Here is a 19140-nt window from a genome sequence, read left to right as displayed (position 1 = left end):
TTTATCAAAGCAAACTAATGAGCAATCAAGTGTGCTCGTCTGTGTTTACTGCGACCAGAACCTTGCATCTCAAACGAAGTTGCTCGAGGAAGTTATATTACGTCTCTGGCCAAACTGGCGTTTAACACAAAGCGACACAACATTGCACGCAGACAGAAGGCCGCTCTGCAATCAAAAGGATGCGGACGATAATGATTAAAAGACAGAAGGAAAAAAAACAGTTAGGGATGGCAATAGATAAAGATCATGCATGGCTGATTAAAAAGTATGCGAGAGGATGCAGTTACCTGGGAGATCAGAGAGCGCTCCTCTCTCTATAATGTGCTTTCTATACAGAGTCTTCAAAACCTTGGCGCTGCCGAACCTCTTGAAGCGATTCTTCACGTTGTTATAGTACCATTCAAGCGACTGTGTCCTTAAAATCCTGCAGATCAGAAAGAAAGGCGGATGGGAGGAGGGAAGAAAGAAAACATGATATTAAGTCAAAAAGAACAGATGGCAAAGACACTGGCAGGAATCAGATTTTATTATAATAACACCAGGATTAGAACTTTGACTTCAAGCCAAGACTTCCATTAAAATCTGCTTAAGTTGGGTGTCTTTAATTATTAAAGTGTAGATAACCAGACCTTTTAGACTTTTTCAATGATTATACTGAAGAGAGAAGGATTTTGTAAGAATAAAAGTCAATTAAAAATGAGTCAGGCAGGACTGGTTTTGTGTCATTGTGTATTTTTTAAACCAGGTTTATGTATGCTGTCAGACTGTCATATTTAAAGCTCTGCTCTTTAATTTAAAGCAAATAATTGGCTTTTTAGGAAGATTCAGCGGCGCCTCTCCCTCTCTCTGTGGAGGCTGTATTAAAGATAAGAAAAGTATTTGTTTACAGTCATTTTATGCAGCATCCAAGCTGTGTGTCGTAATGAGTATGACAGCAGTTAATGCAAAGGGTTTTCAGATGTGATGCCACGACATTTTCCAGGCTTTTCCTCATTTCATGGTGCACGGCCGCTTGGGCGCTCGAATGCCGACCAGTCAGACCTCAGGACAGAGACGATGATTACATAAGCAGTAATTCTAAGCAGAGAGGGTTATGAAAAGCCCTCAGAGAAGCGCTTCCTTTGCGCCAGCGTTGCGTCGGATTGCATGAATCTCGGCCAACTTTTGTGTTTAATCACGCGGTCCCTCCCGCTCTCCTTTTGCTTTTTCACACCACTGTCTCACACACAATGGTGAGGCTAAACAAACAACACACCGACAGATTTACTGTGCAAGGACTCAAAAACCACACGAATACACACTCAATGTATTTACACACTATTCATTCCCATGTACACATTTTAGTCTCGTTTCTTTTTGTTGAAAGATGCTATACAAATAAACCCAACAGTCTTTTTACGTGATCAGATGCTGTATTCACGAGAGCAACTATTAAGAGGTAGGAGTGTGTTATCTAAATGTGTATCATTTGCATGAAATGAAGTATCCAAATACTGAAAGCCTCTGAATGTATTCATTAACAGAATCCCTCTGAGTTACTGACTTTTCTACACTTTTGAATTATATTTTTGTATTTAACTACTTGTATTCAAGACACACACGGATAGATCCAGGTAAATATGACATTTTTCACTGTCTTCCCTAAAAACATCATTAACAACATCTGTTAGCTTCACCCGGGTGACAGGTTCCTTCATTACTGTAGTTTATTTCGAGTTAATCCCACATGCATGTTGATGCTTGTGTTCAATGAAAAGACAGGCTGTTGAAGGAGAGGGTGAAAATAGCCATGCTAATAAAGGGATCCTGAGTGTCCCTGAGGCTGCATCATGGGCTGCCACATCCATTCCACCCCCCTCCTTCGTTCCCTCTCCTCCTCTTTCTCACTGGATTTATTATCCTCTGCCTCCATCAGTTGGGCTGCTCAATGGGCCTCAGCTTCTTAATTTCATGCCACGGGTCAACCCAGTCTAGTCACTCTAATGGTGGCTGCCGAGCTCCAGTGAAGAGGCCTGACTCTTTATCTCCCTCTGGGCCCCGAGTAAGAAGGCACAGAAATGAATCTGGAAGAGCACCAAGTAGCGTACGAGGCAGAAATACAAATAGATTCCACCTGTACTCTGAAATGAGCTGGAGTACGAGGAGCGATCTTTGAACTGCAAAGGTATATTCAAGGACACAGCAGGGCTGCAAGTTTATATTGTGGAGATATTTTCATCTGAGAGGAATTTTAGTTCTCTTCAAATTAAGCTGTATTTGTGAGTAGCATGCGAGGTCAAACTTTCTCAAAATTCTTTGTAACACTGTGTCCTTGATTTAGTTCAGAGGTAGACAGAAGCAGGCTATTCTTTTCCAGCAGGTGACTGTGGATTTTGTCAGCTAAAAAGGACAACTAAGTATAACTGGGGTTGTCCAGGATTGTCCAAGTTTCAAGCTGGGTATCCCAAGTCCAGACAAACATTCGTTCATTGATCTGTTTTTCATTTTCTGTCCCATTCATTATTACCTAACCCAATATAAAAAACATAAACAATTGACCACATGTCTGAATTCAACACGTATGTGTCTGTATGTGTATCACTCAATCAATGTGTCATTGTCAAGGCTGTTGCTATGACACTTTGCGACAGAACCTGTCAGTACACTAGCGGCTAGCTGTCATGCCGAAGAGAAAGCTGAAGGACGCTTACTTCTTCCCCCGTTAAATACCCCACAGTGAAAATGCTGCATTCTGCTCACACTGCAAGAGGACATTTTCGGTTGTGCACGACAGAGATGCCGATATAAAAGAAGAAATTAAGATGACCTGAGAGCAATATAGCTGGCAGAGAATACGTCGTTTTAAAAGGTATTAGATAATCAATGAATATATGACACCATTGCAATTGTTGTGTTTTGTGCAGCAGTGTAAAATGTCCCAGGAAATGTTTATTTCAGCATATTTGATTAAAATGCATGCTTTAAATGCTGTTGCACAGTGGTTCAATGCTCTCATTTCTGTGCTTGCAACTCTCTTTTGGCACAAAAACAGACAATAAGTAAATGCAAATGTCAGCTCAGGCATCTGCTCCCTTCTGTGCCAGCTACACAAACTTGTTGAAATTAGCCAAGCCTTCCCTTTCAGAGAAAAAGGAGAGGGATTTAGGACAGTGGGAGAGGCGTCTCAATAAATGAAGCATGACATTGCTTCCCTAGAGCGATCTGATCTAAAAAAGATAGAAGGAAGGGAGGAGAGTGTAGTGGATAAGCAAAGGCTTTCAAGCAAGAGCTGCACTGCTGTGTGAGCTGTTGCGACGCACATTTCATAATGAGGCTGGGAGATTCCCTGATGCTCGGCTGCTGCATGAATAAGTAAGAGGGATTCCTGTTGATGGTCTCCTGACACTGGGTTTATCCTTCCTCCATCATCACTTTGCCTGAGCTTGACTGCTAAAACCAACGCCTCCTTTCTCATCCTCTCCTCTTCTCTCAAGTCATTTTGCCCTCTTTACTTCAGAAGATCGATTTGCCCACTTAATAGAGGTCTAAATAAAATATATAGAAGAAATTGTGTAGAAGTGCAATAAAAAGTATCTGGCTTTGCTGAGTTTCCACCTCCCCTGGCAAAGGAAACAATTAGCATAATTGACTTTCTGAGCCTGCTAATGAATTGGTTCAGCTTCTGTTGAGGCTGCTGTAGAGACGGGAGCTAAGGGAGAAGAAAGACGAGTGGGGTTGACTTTAACAGAACATCAATAGATTCTTCTGAAGACTTGCAGAGTGACTGTTATTTTTTTTTTTGTTAATGGAAGAAAACAAGACAAAAAATTAGATTGTTCTCAGCACTAGGGTTAGATCAAAGCGTCTGATGTTCGGGAAGTAAAAGCCCTCGAGTTGTGGGGTCTTAATGTGTGAAAAGCTGAAGGGGTTAGCATATACAGCCTTACTTTCTTTATATGAACTCTCATTGTTTACCATGAATACAACTTTTCTGCACACTTGAAAAATCTATTTTGAGACAATCAGCTAACAAGAATCATTAAAAAAAAAAAACTCAGCAGGAGTGAATTGGAAATTCTTATTTGCAAAATAATAAATATGTAGGTTTGGTGAATCATTATTAAGGAGACTGTATATCACCTACGATTATCACCACCAATGGGATGGCAAAATGCCCTAATTGTGACACTTCATGCAGATGATGTGTCACTGTTCCTACAGGACCCCCAGTCATAAAGAAATGCTTTACTCCAAATACTCAGCTAAACTAACTAGTCAAAATCTACTATTCTACCCTCTGCATGGATGGACGGAAACACTAAAAGAATAGTGATTTGTTTGATGATACTTTACAAATAGCTGAAGGAATATTCACAACACATTCTCACTCCTAACTCTTCAAATACCGAACGAATGGACCGTGGTCCTAACTTAGCTAGCTCTAGGTACCCCTCTTGCGTTAGTTTTGTACTTGGCAGGAACGGCGTGACACTTTCCACTCATTACATGCATTGTGACTTTTCTAAATAAACCTGTCTTCACAGGAAGTTGAGGGAAAGAGCATGGTTGACGTTAACTTGACCGACTAACAACTCACGTCACTATCCAGTGACTAACGACTTACTTGACTAGCTAGTGACAAACGAGTCACATGACTAACAACTCACATTACTAGCGACACTAACGACTCACATGCAAAAATTTGGTCTCCTGGCCGAAAATCCTGCTTGTTTTGCACATACGTACATTGCAGAGATTCTCTCTGAGCTATGCTGTCGGTGTTGCTCCACTGCAACACTGACAACAGTCCTTTGAAATATATTCAGTACTGGCAGAACAGGCCGTAGGACAGAGGACAAGGTCGTGGGTTAACTGCTAAAAAGCCCATGAGATTTTCAGCAAACCTGGAGACAGCCGTTCTAACCTGTCGGTATGATTTAAAACACCATCAGGTTAGCGACAGGCAGGAACATAACTCTCACAGCAGTGGTCCTATAACCTTTCCAGGAAGCAGCTGGAATGCTGATCACCTGCATGCACCTCTGTGATTGACATTCAGATGGGCAGAAAGGGGAATATTAAAAAGAGCTCATCCTACATACTAAAGGTGGTTAGAGATGTTATTGTGTCTCTCCTCACTTACTCTCCACCTTCTCGTCTTGTGCGTTCAAATACTGGCAAAATGTTGCACGCAGCTCATTTAGAAGATCAATTAATACGAGACAAGACCTTTTGTTTTGAGAGAGGGTGTGTGCTCTTACAGTGAATGCCCATAGAAGCAGGCTCTATAGAAAACCCTGTCTGTTTCTATTTTCTATTTTTCCATTTTAACCCAGTGGTTGGCAAACTCTCTGATGCACAGCAGAGGGCCATGAAATGAACAGACCCGCCGCCGTATGACTGGAGACATATTTGCAAGCCACACAGCAGTTTAAATTTGCACAATTTTGATTGTGTTTCTGGTACGCTGCAGCATTTGACGTTGGACAGCTACTGCAGGTTGACGGCAGGGTATTCTGCTTCACTTACCTGTGTCTTTAAAAAGTCTAAATTTAGGTGCAGCACAGCTGCAGGCAACGGTCAGGCAATTTACTCATTCCTTTCTCCTACAGCTCTTTCTTTCAAGACCCAAAGCTGTCAACTACCGTCCCCCTCTCTCTCTCCGTCTTCTCCCCCGTGTCTCTCCTCCTCTGTATCAGCCAGCTTTTTCTTCAGACCGTCGCCATACAGGGTGTTACAGATGAACGTGTCGGCATGTGGGAGAGCCCGTGGCACAGTATGGGAGATGAGTTACGTTGGGACAAAGTGCTCTCAGACAGAGCATGAGTAGAGGGACCAAAATGAATGACAAACTGGTCACACTATGTACGACGTCAGTATGCCACCACGTATACACAGCCAATACTGATTCTCAATCAGTTAGTCAATTAAAAGTGGCAGCTAAATAATCACATGTTCTCCATTCGAGACATCTAATGTTCTCTTTGTGGAAGAGGCAGAAAGTTTAGTGATTTGATTTATGAAATGTTATGAGTCTTATAGAAATTCGTCAACACCATATCCTCTTTTAGGTTATTGACCTAACATCAGATACTTGTAATACTTGTACCAGTGTTTCCTGACACAACTAAATATCCCACTTTCTCCATTGTAGATCAGAAGATGAATGTAATAAGAGTACTAAAAGTGTACCTTTATCACTGTAGTGTAATACAATAGCCCATTATCATCTTACTCCACAGCAGCATTTTGCGAAGCATTTGGTCCTATCATGTCCAAAAGTAAGTATCTGAGAGTCGGATAACTTAAATCCAAGAATGCTACTTAGTACAAATAGTGAGCATCCTGTATAATGTTTACAGTTTGGAATTGTATTCTAATTCTAAGTCCTTTCATTCATGATTTGACTTATTTCAAGGTTTGAAATCTGACATGTCTTATGTTTCCATGTGCCTGCAGTCTGAATTACCAGATCCCACAATTTGTATTCGTCACTCTGCATAGAATAGAATAGAATTAGAGACATTCATAGAGTAGCATAATCCAGCATTTGAGTGGTTAAGGCATGGACCACAATTTGGCTTCAATAAGAGCTGGCCAGATGTCACATTATTTGTTGTTGTTCAGCTGCACATGTGGGTCATTTTAGCATGGAGGTATGTTCAAAATGATATCAGATATAGGTCACTTTGGAACACTCCACAGAGTCCAAATCATACTCCCAAGGAAATGACAGAGCTGCACCAGCAGGTTTCGCAAACTGCAGTGTATTTATTTACATATACTTCCGTGTAGATGTATATAGAGCATATGGGAAAGTGAGATAATCTGCTGTCAGCCTCCTGCTTCTGCCCAGCCAGAGCACCACATGGGGTTTTAAGGGGAGCACGCAGAGAGGCAGAGCTCTGCAGCAGCCCAGCAATGTGGAAAATCTAGCGACAGAATAGACTGCGGTTACGCTTTCCACCACTCAAGTCTTTCTCCAGCTGGCTATTCTGTGCGGATAATGAAGCTCCCTGCAGCCTTTATCTGAGCAATTATGTGGAGCCAAATTCATGAAGAGCCAATATGATATGAAGGGGCTGAAAGAGGCAAATGTCTGTAAACACAATTAATTTGTTAAATGTCTTGTGAGAACTACAAAAAATCATGATGGTTAATTCCAGTACATCTCAATATAGTGGCATCACTGGCTTTTTGTAGGTTTCTTTTTCAGGTCACTGGAGGAGTGGGAACACAGGTTTTATCCTCTTAACACCTCGTACAGGAAATAAAAATAGGCTGAAATAACAGGATTTTAGAGATTATACAAATGTGCAAGAATTTTTTTTAAAGATTATTAATATTTTTTCTATTGCAGCACATACAGGGTGGTAGGGGTCCTTAAAAGTGGTCAAGTTGTTATTGAGATTGCGCGGTAATCATTATACGGGATATTGGAGGAATTTCATCCTGGCGCTGCCAGAGCCCAGTGTGCTGACGTGTCAGTATTAACAGCCTGTTGGGGGGAATAGGAAACCAGCCTGACAACACCTGACTACATATACTGCTGTCACCTGTTAGAGACTGAGGAGAGGAGCAATGGAGGGGAGAGAGAGGCCAGAGGAGGACAGGGAAAGGGATATACAGACAAAGAATAAAAGAATGACACAATGAGCACGTTAAGAAAAAAAGGTCATCGTTTTGATTGCATGATGGAGGCATATGGGGCATTTGTTCCATGGGATCTATTTTTAGATATCTCTTCTCAAAGCAGAGCCACAGTCTATAATCCATGTGAATCAATCTTTAGTGGAAAAATGGGGGAAGCAGGTAGGCCATCTTTGGCTGCAGTTGCTCTTTTAAGAACTGTGTGAGCGAATGTGTGCGCGTGTGTGTGTGTGTGTCTCTGATAAGCCAGGACACTTTGAAAAAGGTTCTTTTTTCTCACAGAAGTAGATCATAGTGTATGGGACGGGTTTCGCAGAAGGTTTACAGAAGCTCCAGGTTTGACATTTGGCAGACGCCTGTCTAAAGCAGTGAACTATACTTTGAATGGAAATGTAAAAGATCCATTCACTTCCTGTTTGCATGATGGTAAACAGCTTTCTATGAAGTGCCTGAACAGAGATGAAAACACTCCAGATCAGAAAAGGTTTCAGGTTGTGTTTAAGCGGCTTTAAAGACATTTACCATTAATGCATTCGTTTCATTTATAACATAAGTGGAGCTTCATCGTTCTATAGACCAGAAGCTGAAGCGTTGAAGAGAAATCAGATTCAAATTCAGAGTATGTAATGCTATTTTAAATGCCTATCATTGCCTGTCGGAGACTAAATCACTGCAGTGCTTTGTGTCTGAAACTCAAAAAAGGAATCAAGCCTCACAGGCAGAATATTCAGATCACTAACACCAGCATGTAGGGCTCTAACCTACAAGGACATTTCATGAATATAATATTAATGGCATTCACAGGAAATCTCAGTTTTTCTCTGACAAAGATTAAGACGTATGAAAAGCTCCAATAAACCTGTTACATTTAAGTGTGTGTCTGTAAGTATTTTCCTATTGAAATTATTCCTGTGTTTCTGTGACCTACGGCCACATTCTCCACTCTCTTGAGTGAATGTCTTTACAGGCAAGGCAGCCAAATAACAGGCCAATAAATTTAGCCAGTTCACTGCACTCCCACCAATTAGGAAACCAATGAATGACCCGCTCCCCGAACAAGCCTCTGGCTGCCCTCATCCTGGGAGCAGTTCCCATCAAGTTAGTCACACAACACCAACCTAGAAACAGAAATCGCCGGCAAAAGAAGACTCTTCTCACAACGTCTTTGTCTTCTTTCTTGTTCCCAGTCTCACTGCATGTCTGCTGTCTGACATTCCCTCTCTCTCTCTCGCTCTCTCTCACCCATTTCCCTGCAAATTAGTGTTTACGATGCAAATGTGTCGTCTTTACAAATACATATGCATCGCGAGCATATGCGATTTCTTTTTGAGTAACTGGAGAAAAACAACAGCTGGAAAAAAAACACAATGCATATTCTAAGAATATAAAGTATTTGAATCAAACCAAAAGTAAGTGAAACTACAATTGTGCAATTGAAGGATTGCCCCTCATCTCCTGACGGATGGGATTCTGCTACACCCTCAGATCCTGGATCAGAGCCCGATCCTCTTTTGCCATTTCAGCGTGAAACTTTATCTCTGCCTCCAGTTGCTGCTAATGGCCATCTTTGTGTCACTGCAAATGCTCACTCAGCTCCAGTCTCAAGCTCCTTTCTTTCTGGAGCACCGCTGGTGACTCTACCAGTCTCCCAAGAGACTTGTTTTTTTTGCTCTCTGTCTCCAGCCTGGTAGAGAGCTCACCAACTTTCTCCTCCTGGCAGGCAATATGCTGCTCTGAGACCCTGGAGGGGAGCTTTCAACACCTCCACCTGGGTGCCTAGAGCCTTGTTTTCCGTGTAACTGTCCTCCAGCTGCTTGGCCCGCTTGTTGGACCCACAGGCGGATAGATTCAGCTTGAAGGTCAGGGTTCAGTTATAGTTTGTCTCTCGCCATCTGTGTTCTGTCTGCCGTCTACGTTCTGAGTTCTCTCTCTTGCAAAGTGGTTTGTCACCCATTGAAACGTCTGAACGGAGATTTTCTGCCCTTACAGTTGCTGCTACCTGCTGCTGTCAAATAGTGGAAGTGTTTCACTGATCAGAGTTACAGGTCTTCAGTTTTTCTCTGAACAGTGATCAAAAAGCTTCTGAGAAAATGAAGTTCTTTATTTACATTGTTCTGTCTTCACCCTGTCCTTGACGATGGTTTTCAAGTAAAACAGAACGCTTGAAAACTGCAACAATGCCTTTGTCCTTTTTTGTACTAATGCTACTCTTTTAATTGGCTGCATTCACATGTTGGGAAGCCAGTGAGGGACAATGTCTTTGTCGCTATAGTATCTTACGTGTCGTCCCCTGGCACGAAAAGGCCCAGCCGCACTCGCGCAAAGAAATTAAAGTTTCTTGTTTCAGAGCTGGATCGAGCTGACTCGCAGGTCAAAGCTCGCCATTATTCAACATTAAACAGTGTTGTGTTGATGCCTATTGGGTTTCAAAATGAAGGGGTAATTATTCTTGTGGCATGTCATCATCTTGTTATGTAAAATACACTCGACTAGAAAGCTGCATCACTCTCAGATTGTTTACAGTTTAATATCGCTTTGCTCAATATCAACACCTTTTGAACTTTGACATCACGTCGTTTTTGGGGCGGTTTTGTTGGGCTGATGGCAAACGTGAGCGTACCTTGAGCCTGACACACACAGACGCTGGTACAGAGCAAACAACGCTCTCCCGACTCAGTCTGGCAGACAGGGCGTGGGAGACGGATGACGATGAATCATTGATGCTCGGCACACAGATCACAAAGAAAACACACAAGCGCGCGCGCGCGCGCACACACACACACACACACACACACACACACACACACACACACACACACACACACACACACACACACACACACACACACACACACACACACACACACACACACACACACACACACACACACACACACACACACACACACACACCTTCTTTTTCTTACTCATCAGTACTTTCCCATTTACAGCGTGGTGTTTTTCTCTGTGCCATCCCTGATTTTGTGGTGACAGAGACAGATGGAGAGATTGAGAGGGGAATGGCTGAGCAACAGAGGAGGATAAATCTCCCTCTGCCTTTTACTTTGGTCTGAAATGACATTAATAGCTACTTTTGGCCTTTGTTTGTCCGGCTTGGACTTTTGCAACCATCCCTATTTGCACTAATTCGTCACTTCTTTCGCATTTCTCGGTCTTTATATCCCGTCACAACCTGATATCTATCTTAGAATATTTGGAGAGAGGGTTCACAGCAGCAAAGAGTCTCTTAACACAGTAGAGTGTTGCAGATTACCAAGTACATTTTGATATTCAGGAGGAAAATGTCACACTTTTAAAGGTCAGCGACAGTGTGTTTTTGAAATGCTTCTGTTGAATGGGTATCTATGACAGTGTTATAAATCAAAATATTTAAAAGGGCTGGCGTTTCTGTTTGATGCAAATGATGCATGTCAGACTGTAACAGTGTGGTCATGCACGGATGGCTAGCGTATAATCAGGCTAGAGAGCATGAGAGAACTGTATATTGGAAAAGGGTGGTGGTGTGAAGTAGGAGCGAGGATAACAGATTGCACGAGAAGATGGACGCCATATCGACGAAATACAGCGCCATTCATCAACCGACTGCCCCTGTGACAGTCAACTCCACCCTGCATGACTTACAGTACGGATCACAATGCCTCCAGAGTGTGAGAGGACACATTTTTGTCCTTGAAGCTATTTCACCTTGTGGTTGGATTAACATGTTATCATTCTTAAATCGACGGTACATTTTATCCAGCCTTTTAATTACCCATCTAAGCCTCATTAGGATAAAAACATCCCTCAACTGTAACAGAGGAGCCTGAAGCCTAAACATCACAGGTGAAAAAGCTCAGTTTTAAACACTATTAAACATCACCTTTCTGTATAGTAATGAGAGCTGAGTGCAAAGATCACATTGGGTCATATGTTGAGTGGAATGCACGATTCAGTGATTAAACTCATTTTGGTGTCCAGAGTATAACACACTGCTGTTTCAGCTTCTGCATTGCCGCTGTTCTTAGTTGATCATTCAGAAGAACCCTTGCTCTCTCCCTTTAATGTCAGTATGCACACACAGGCGTGCATCGCACTCCAGGCCAGGGCAGAGGACCGCTGCATTATTAATGCAGTCACACTGAGTAATTGAAGCCGTGAAGCAGGGGAGATGGAGGGTGGGAGGGTGGAGGGCGTATAGACAACGTCTCTCCCTGCCTCTCAGGGGAAATTGTGTTGATCATTATCAGTGACCTCTGAGTGCGATCAGTGCATACATCAAGGTGATACTCTCCGTCTGTGGGCAAAGTCAATACTGACACAGATTAGGGAGGCCAACGTATGGACAGACTTGCAGCTACTGAAAATATAAAACTCTGTTCAGACATTGAATGCATAGCATCGCTGGCTTCATCTGTACAAGCAATGGGCTGTTGTCTCTCTGACATAGGTGACTTTTACATAAATGTTTACTAGTGCACAAGGATAGAATAACTAAATCACAGACTAATGTAGGAAGAGGAAAATGTCCTCAACAACTTAAAATGCGCTCAGTCACAGGTTTTTTCTGGTTTAATTGCTCTTTGTGCATCACAGATGACGCTGAAGTGATGAATCACTGTGCTCTCTCGCTGTGCATATTTAACCGTGTGCTGCTGAAGCATTTATGTTAACATGACGACATTCAGTTCAGACTAATGTCGCAATGTTGAACGTGTAGTTGTAATGTCACTAGGTCTGATCCAGTCGGGTTGCAGTCGTGACTTTGACATAAAAATGACCCAGGATGCTTATTCGTACTTGAGACAAGCATGTTAAGTTGCCGTCACATATATACGAAATGAGGTGCATGTCTGAAAAGGACTTAAGAGCCACCTGAAGATACTGAGCTGTGTGAAATCATGCTCAGCTGGATATGGTAGTTATATTCTGTCACTATTGCTTTTTTCTTTTTGTGTCAGTTTTATCATTTTATGTAATTTTCTTATGAATAAAGAAATAATATGTATATGGTTGTATCAATACAACATATTAACACTAGAGAATTTGCGATATGCACGATATTCAATGTGTACTGGACGAATTCATAGGTGTGTGTCTCCTTTGTGTGTTTATATTCATGGGAGATTTCAGGTTCCCTGTGGAGTTTTAGATCTCTAACAGGGCTATGGAGCCGTTTCTTTTAGAGTGGATATCTGTTTTGTTTATCTCAAGCATGCACACGCGTGACACGGTAAACACTATTCCAATGATCAGTTATCCGCTAGTTAACATACATAGATGTAAACAACACTCGATTTAATATTCTTGAAAATTAAATTGGCTTAGCAAATGTTTGATAAGGAAAGAAATGCACTCACACGTTTGTTACACCTCAGGGGTACACAATGTGTTTTAGTGAGTAACACTCAATGTAAATATAACCTTTGGTTGTTTACAAGAAAACTACCCAGGGAACCTTTAAACAAATTACAAAATAGAAGAATCAAACTCACTGGGAAAGTTACATTTTCTGCTTGGTTCGTGTTTATTTATGTGGCAGAGCAAGGATTGTTCTGTGACTGTGACTGCTGCACTCACATTAATATATAAAATGTCAATGTACGAGCTGGAAGGGACTGTAAGGATAGGCATACTAAAGCGGCAAACAACAGGGAGGAATGTAAATGCTGGATGTTGTCAAATCAATCTTAAAGGAGGAAACCTGAGTTGCACAGCAACACAAAAGGACGTAAATATGGACAGTGATGAGACAAACTACTGAACTGCACTTGACTTTGAAATCAGACTGCTGCCCTCAAGCCTCAATACCATTCCACTTTATAAATCTACAGCAAATTGCAGGATGAGGGCGAACTGCTCTGTGCGTGTTGTGCCATGTGGAGGTGGTGAGGAAAGGGATTAGCGTGCACGATGATCTTCCCAAAATACGTGTTTAGCCTGCACTCAGACTCATTTCTTCCTTCTCTCTCTTGTTTGTCCCTTTGTGTTGTCGTCTGTCTTTGTGTTTGTTTCATTCCGTCTTTGTACTCCTGTTTCCCCGCGTCTGTTGATGTTTGAATATGCTTTTTGCAGCTGTTACTTTGTCCTACATGTTGTGTTACATCCGTGCGTGTCTGAGAGAGAGTGTGTGTGTTTTTTTGCTAGCAGACAGCCGAGGTGTGTGCGTTTATCTGCCTGCAGGTATTTGAGGCAGTGACACCAGGTGGAATCCATTACGTCAGTACGTGGCCTTGGCAGGTAGGCAGGCAATCTGATATTTACCATCGGTGCATCAACAGCAGACTTAGAGTGAGATGGGGGATATCAGTGTTTGCTGCAACCAATTTGCCCAAGATGTGTGTGTTTCACAAAGCGTTGAAGTAAACAGACACAGAGTGTGGCGATGTGTGCCCTGCGGCTGTTTGGTGGCGTGAAAAATGATCTCAGCTGAAGACGAGTGCAGAGAGAGAGAGAGAGAGAGAGAGAGAGAGAGGGGAATAGAGATACAGAATGAGACAGCGAGAGTGAGCGAGAGTGAGAAACGGTGAGTGAGAGAGGGAGGGGCCGAAAGATATATAGAGAGACCTTCATTCAAAATGCATGAATCTACTACAGAACCTGCATGGCCTCCACAGCTCACCGATGCAGGTGAGAGCAAAATGCCTCTTACACTGACACACAAATCAATAGTTGGTGTACAGTACACGTAGACCATCAGAGCGTCATATCAAGAAAATATTCCCAATACACAGAAGACGCATCTTGTGGAAAAAATGACCAAAGGACCAGATAGACGTACGGTGGTGCATAGCTGTTTTTTTTTTATCTGGGCTGCGTGTGCTCTCGTGAGCTGTCCTGCAGGGTGTACACACAGTGCCTCACTTTGTGCGTGTGTCAGCTGGAAATGTGTGTGTCTGCTTGCAGCTTTGATATCTCTCCCATTGGCAGCCCCGGTATGAACGGATGCTTTGATCCCATTTGAATCAAACAGCATCACCCGAGTTCCCGTGCTGCTGCTCTGAACAAATAGCCCAAAAGAAAGAAAGAAAGACACACAGAGAGAGAGAAAGAGAGAGAGAAAGAGAGAGAGAGAAAGACAGAGACAGAGAGAGAGAGAGAGAGAGAGAGAGAGAGAGAGAAAGAGAAAGAAAGAGACAGAGAGAGAGAGAGACAGAGAGAGAGAGATCTCCATTGTTTTACAGTTGTTTTGGTTGCTCTGGGCCACTCTGTGTTGCAACAGTATAGCAGCTTCCTGCTGCATGATTTCCTGTTGTATTTCAACTGCCAGCAGCTTAATAACACTGAACAGTAAGGTATTCCCTTTTTTAGTGCACAGAATCTTTAAAAAAGTAAGTCAAAGTAGGAAAACCCAGAACTCGTTTTCTGCAGCTGAAACAGGTCCACGGCAAAGATGGTGGTTATTGTAAAACATAACTTGATTTGAATGAAGGAAAACAGCAAGACGGTGTGAAATGCATCCCCCTCTGCTCTGTCTTGACTGTACATATCATGACAAGCCAATTGACAACTCTCCATATAAAGTGTCTCCAATTACAGCAACTTCCTTTATTATTTATTTATTTACTCCATCAAACAGAAGGTTCAATGACAAATTTATGAATATACTGAATCATTTAAATTAACAAAATAAATTAAATTTACAACAGCAAATGCCTGAAAGCCCGATTATTTATGAAATATAGCAGAACTAAGGCATGAAAATATGTTTCCCGACTGCACTCTCAGAGCTGGCCACAGGGGCAAGCAGACAAACAACACAGGTCAGCAACAACCACCTAGTCCCAGAAGCCCAGGAGGTACAGACCTACTAACATCAGATGATTTTAAACAAATGAGATCAAACGGCACTCCTCGCTGCGGTGGGAAATCATGACTAAGCAAGGTGAGCGGAGTGCAGTCAGCTCTGCAGCGAAGCACCGGCTAAGCCTCATTTAAAGTGTTGAAAAATGGCAGAGGAGGTGCAATGAGACAGAGGCCCGGAGCGATGCACAACCATTGATATGCAGAGCAATAAGGGTGTGTGTACATACACACCATCTGAAGTCCCTTTAGAACTTGGGATATCAACATTAGCATATTCTGCTAATTGTTATTCATTGACACAAGCCCTATTTTCCAGTACATTAAGTCCACACTGTCCTTGTGTGTGAGACTTGTGTGCTTCAAAGGCTACACTTACTTACTTGATTAAACTGTATAACTATATCGAAACTATTGTTAAACACATTTTAAAACACTTATTGTTCATTAATGCATTCTTTTATTTTTTTCAGCCTTTAAATTATGAATACAACTATGACATTTATAATTTTCCATCTCTTATGAATTGACTTCACCTTCTCTCACATTTTAAAACATTTGTTGTGGTCTATATGTACTTAAAGATGCCTCTCTTTAATTTAATGACATACAGCCAAAATTGGTTCTAATTTACTTTTTTTAAATATTTTTTAAAGTCTGTAATTATTCTGGTAACGAGCTCTAGCCTCCAGAAATACTGACCTGGTGGTCCACATGACTGAATTGGAGTACTGCGACTGCCTCAGGTCCCATCACCACTCTTGACCTGCTGGTGAGCTATGAGTAATGGCCAATCAAACATGATCCAAATGCACTTTCGATCCATGACCACAATGTGCTATGATTGTGAGTATTTGTAATGCTGCAGTTTTGAGAAATAATCCACGTCATGACAACCATTCAGATTATCAAAAAACATAATTTGCAGAGTGGTCTTTCTTAGCAACTCGAATACTTTCCTTCTTTTATCACGAGCTGGCTGCTGCTTATGCTACATTTCCTTACTTTGGGAAAACACTTTCTACTTATTGCTTGAAAAGTAAAACTATTATTATTATTATTATTAACAGCATGAATATACCAGGACATTGAAAAAAACCTAATATTCACTTTCATCAAAAAGGGCTCTTGGTTTGACAGGCGGGGAATGTGCAATGAGTATTAAAATCCTGCAGTGCAAATATCTCATCTGTTTTATGCTACAGAGCATTCACTGTGGCAGGAGATCAGAGAGTGTGATCTGCCTGAGGGAGGGATGACGGTGCAATATAGGGAGAGAAAGAGCGAGGGGTGAAGTTAGAGGAGGGAAAGAAAGATTACTATTCATCCAGCCCCTTGAAGAAGTTTCTATCATGTCATGCCAAATTCTTAGAAAGATACAGAGGCAAAGAGGACAAAGGGCAATAGTTATCTAAATGTTTAATGAAATTGAATTCTTTATCAGAAAGCAGAGATCCACTTCATCTGCCAATCATGCAGCTCACATCCTCTCCTGCCAGCTTATAGCAGGCCATATGAAACACGACTGGCTGCACTGTGGGGCGCCTCCCAAGCTGGAGATGTTTTCTGATTGAGAACCAGGAGGTGAGGATTCAAGGGGAATAGAGAGTCAATACAGGCATTACAATTTCTATTTGAGTAAATCAGTGAGCAGTGGTTACTGAAACACAGGAGCTTTCCTTAGTAAAAATGCTTGTAGATGGATTAAAGGTCATGACCTCAGAAGACATAATTGAAACGCCGACTTAACTTCTTTACCAGCAGCAATGCGCCAGAGCCGAGCCAACCAGTAGCTGCAAACAACTAAGACTGTTTGAACCTTCTTGGAGAACATATTTGGCTTGATTTAACATTAAAGTTGAACTGAAATGTAGATGAACTATATTTATTCTGCAGCTATTGTGCCCGTTTATCCATTTTTCAAAACGAGGACAAAACCATTTTTGGACATATTTGAGGTTTTAAGTTTCAGGCCTGTGGGAGGGCGATTCCCACAGTAGCGGTTGACTGACACATGAGGATCAGCATTGCTAGGAGACTTTTTCTTTTTACTTTTTAGTACATACTGCAGCTTTTCTGACATACTAAATAGTATTTTAGCATGGGTATTGGAACGCACAGTGGAGCTCCCCAGAAGTGAAGCCAAAACATCTTATTCGCCCCCTGGTGACTGGCTGCAGTATAGGTCGTAAATTTGACTACCGTATATTTTAGTACACTTAGTCTGTCAGTACACTAGCGGTTAGCTGTCATGCCAAAGAGAAAGTCTGTCTTTTACAAAGAGCTCCAGGATCTTCACTCCTTCATTCGTAAAGTAGCAGACATTGAAAATGCTGCTTTCTGCAAGAGTACGTTTTCGGTGGAAATGCAGATATAGAAGATCATATTACGAAAAGGTGGTTGTATAAGTAACCTCGGCACTCTGTACGTTACATTGGGTTTCAAGTCATGACAAGAAAGTGCTAAAATGTGTTAACATACAAGGAATTTGACTCCAGCTTTTGCATTGCACTCAAGATACTCACAGAAATAGATACAGCAGCGAAGAAAAAGGACATCAAAGCTGGATAAATAAAGGCAGGGAAAAGACACTATTATGAACACAAATATATAAAAAAATAGTGTATATAAGTAAAAAGCACCAATGACCAACAACATAACTAAAATGTCTATACTTTCAGTCAAGTATTTCTGTAAGTTGTAAACAATATAATTAGTGCAAAGAAATACATATTAAATGGATGAAAATGTAGAGTATAGTATAGAGTGTAGAGTATGAGATTTTGACCCTGAATGCAACACACAAAGGACAGACACACAGCTATAAAGCTGCATTTTGTGGTAAGCCTCTACAAGCTGTAACGTGGAAGTGTTATCGTGCATTACCTGCGTCTTGCTCCACTCTGTGGTAAACAGTTTTCTGTCTCTGATCCCACTAACCCACAATAAAAACAACAAGCTGCTTTAGCTCCTGTTCTGATCCACTATAGCCAACTTACTGCATAAACCGATTTAAGAATCATGAGATTTCAAATCACCTGCAGCGTGAGCACAGTGAGACACAAATGACCCTGTTCACGTGGAGTTTCCTCCACATCACAGGAACTATAGACTGTGCTGTGCCGCCCCCCTGTAACTGGCTTCACAACTGGACATGGAGTGGTGCTCAGATCAGAGGTGTAGCTGATTCAGTCTCACCCACCTACACACACACACACACACACACACACATATAGGAGGCCTGGGAGCTGGAGGCCGACCAGTGAAGTAAGGCAGACTTTAGTGTCTCAGAGCAATATATGCAAAATAACACACAACGGTGTTCACTCGACTGACGGTAATTAACACACCCACAAGAGGGAACATTCAAGGTTCCTTGTGTGTGTTTGTTTGTCTCTGTGCATGTGTGTGTACTTGCGGGTTTACCTGGATAGCAGTGATTTATCACCTGCTACAGAACCTCACCCCCGACAGAGAAAAATGCTTTCATGGAACACAAGGGGTCACACAATGGGGAGCGGTTACAAAACAAGAATCCAGAGTCACACACACTCATACAGCACACATAGATACACACAAACACAGATAGGTACTGCACACGCACTGAGATTGCTTCAAGGCTGAAAAACTCAGCCGTAATTCGTTTTAAAGGAAAGTCTTGCACAAATTGCATTTAAAATTCAAGCGCGGTTTGTGATTTAGGCTAGAGTT

The 19140-nt window shown here is 41.9% G+C and overlaps 1 protein-coding gene across 3 annotated transcripts in view; it reads right to left on the bottom strand.

Moving 5' to 3' along the window:
• Positions 1-19140, bottom strand: part of myripb (myosin VIIA and Rab interacting protein b) — an 87655-nt gene that overhangs the window by 25596 nt on the left and 42919 nt on the right. For all 3 annotated transcript variants that reach the window (XM_076080393.1, XM_076080392.1, XM_076080391.1), the window contains exon 3: positions 288-424. In XM_076080393.1, coding sequence (XP_075936508.1) covers positions 288-424 — 137 coding nt within the window. The remainder of the gene's footprint in view (positions 1-287; positions 425-19140) is intronic.

Source organism: Anarhichas minor, unplaced genomic scaffold (genome assembly GCF_050575085.1).
Source record: "Anarhichas minor isolate MPS153535 unplaced genomic scaffold, ASM5057508v1 ptg000074l, whole genome shotgun sequence".
NCBI lineage: Eukaryota > Metazoa > Chordata > Actinopteri > Perciformes > Anarhichadidae > Anarhichas > Anarhichas minor.
This window is presented reverse-complemented; position numbering and strand designations above follow the sequence as displayed.